Consider the following 1,737-nt stretch of genomic DNA (forward strand, 5'->3'; position numbering starts at 1 on the left):
CATAGTATCATGGGGCATTACAGAATTATTATAGACTTGGACATTTTGACTTGGTCCTCAATGTAGTGCTTTAACCGTTGACCATTCTCCTTAAAATTCCTGGTCTTCTCGCTATATTTGCATTGCACCATATGGAAGCGCTACCACCACTATAAAAGGTCATGACCACCTTGATTTTAACTTGCCCAGAAATAATTTCAACCTCAAATTGTATAAAAGCACTTTATCCCCTGGTTGAAAGTCTTTTCGCCAGAGACGCTTGTCCTGGAAGGCCTACATCTTCTCCTTATAGATTTTTCCTTTCTCATAAGCCTCGTTGCGGAACTTATCTACATTTAGCTTTTTCACCGCCCAATATGCCCTTTGTTCAAGCTCCACTGGAAGATGACAAGCCTTCCCAAATACCAATCGATATGGTGACATCCCTATGGGTGTTTTGAAAGCAGTTCTATATGCCCATAAGGAGTCATCTATCCTCTTTGACCAATCTTTCATTGATGTATTCACAGTTTTTTCACGTATACTCTTTATTTCCCAATTTGATACTTCTGCTTGACCATTTGCTTGGGGATGATAGGCCAATGCAGTGCGGTGGCGGAACTCCATATTGAGCACATAATGCAGTGAAATTGTGATTGCAGAAATGACTTCCTTCATCGCTTATGATTGCTCGAGGAGTTCCAAACCATGTAAACATATGCTGGTGCATGAAATTCAATACTACCTTCCCATCAGTTGTAGGAGTAGCTGCATCTTCCACCAATTTTGATACATAATCCACAACAAATAGTATGTATTTATCATTAAAGGATGACGGGAAAGCTCCCATAAATTCAATCCCCCACACATCAAATAATTCCACCTCTAGGATCCCTATCATAGGAATTTGGTCTCTCCTAGAGATATTCCCGATTCTTTGGCAACAGTCACATCTTTTGACGAAAAGATTGGCATCCTTGAACAGTGTAGGCCAATAAAATCCCGATTGCAAGACCTTGTTACTATCTTAGTGGCACCAAAGTGACTACCACACTGTAAAGTGTGACAATGAATCAGTATAGATTACATTTCCTCCTCAGGCACACACCTTCTAATAACTTGGTCCGCACAATGACGGTAAAGAATGAGATCTTCCCAATAATAGTCCTTAACCACCGAATAGAATTTCTTTAACTGTTGTCTCGACATCTCCGGAGATGGAACCTTGGCAACCAAAAGTTCACATAATCCACAAACCAAGGCACCCCCTTAGAATTACTTACAGCAAAGAGTTGCGCATTCAAAAATTCGTCATCAATTTGAGCTCCACTAGCCTCATTCTCATTCTCAAGCCTAGATAAGTGATCAGCTACCAAATTCTCAGTCCCCTTTTTGTCCCTGATTTCCACATTGAACTTTTGTAGCAGCAACAAAACCCATCGAATCAAATGTGGCTTAGCGTCCTTCTTGGTCATAAGGTACTTTATTGCAAAATGGTCTGTATATACTATTACCTTATTAACAATTAGGTAAGGTCTGAATTTATCAAAAGCAAATACTATGGTTAGTAACTCTTTCTATGTGGTGGCATAATTAAGTTGAGCATCATTAAGAGTTATACTAGCATAGTAAATAGTCTTGAATACCTTATCTACACGTTGTCCAAACACCGCTCCCACTGCATGGTCACTTGCATCACACATAAGCTCAAGCGGTTTATCCCAATCCAGTGACACAACAATAGGAGCAAAAACCAAT

General features: G+C 39.8%; 1 protein-coding gene across 1 annotated transcript; it reads right to left on the bottom strand.

Annotated features, from left to right (window-relative positions):
* Positions 1 to 273: 273 nt before the first annotated feature.
* On the bottom strand, positions 274 to 657 carry LOC133792387 (uncharacterized). The gene has a single exon (XM_062230288.1). The coding sequence runs from the start codon at positions 655 to 657 to the stop codon at positions 274 to 276; it is 384 nt and encodes a 127-aa protein (XP_062086272.1).
* Between the last annotated feature and the right edge of the window lie 1,080 nt (positions 658 to 1,737).

This window comes from Humulus lupulus, chromosome 7 (genome assembly GCF_963169125.1).
Source record: "Humulus lupulus chromosome 7, drHumLupu1.1, whole genome shotgun sequence".
NCBI classification, from domain to species: domain Eukaryota; kingdom Viridiplantae; phylum Streptophyta; class Magnoliopsida; order Rosales; family Cannabaceae; genus Humulus; species Humulus lupulus.

Coding starts and splice junctions, on each gene's coding strand:
- LOC133792387 (XM_062230288.1), bottom strand. CDS start 657: ATGAAGGAAGTCATTTCTGCAATCACAATTTCACTGCATTATGTGCTC.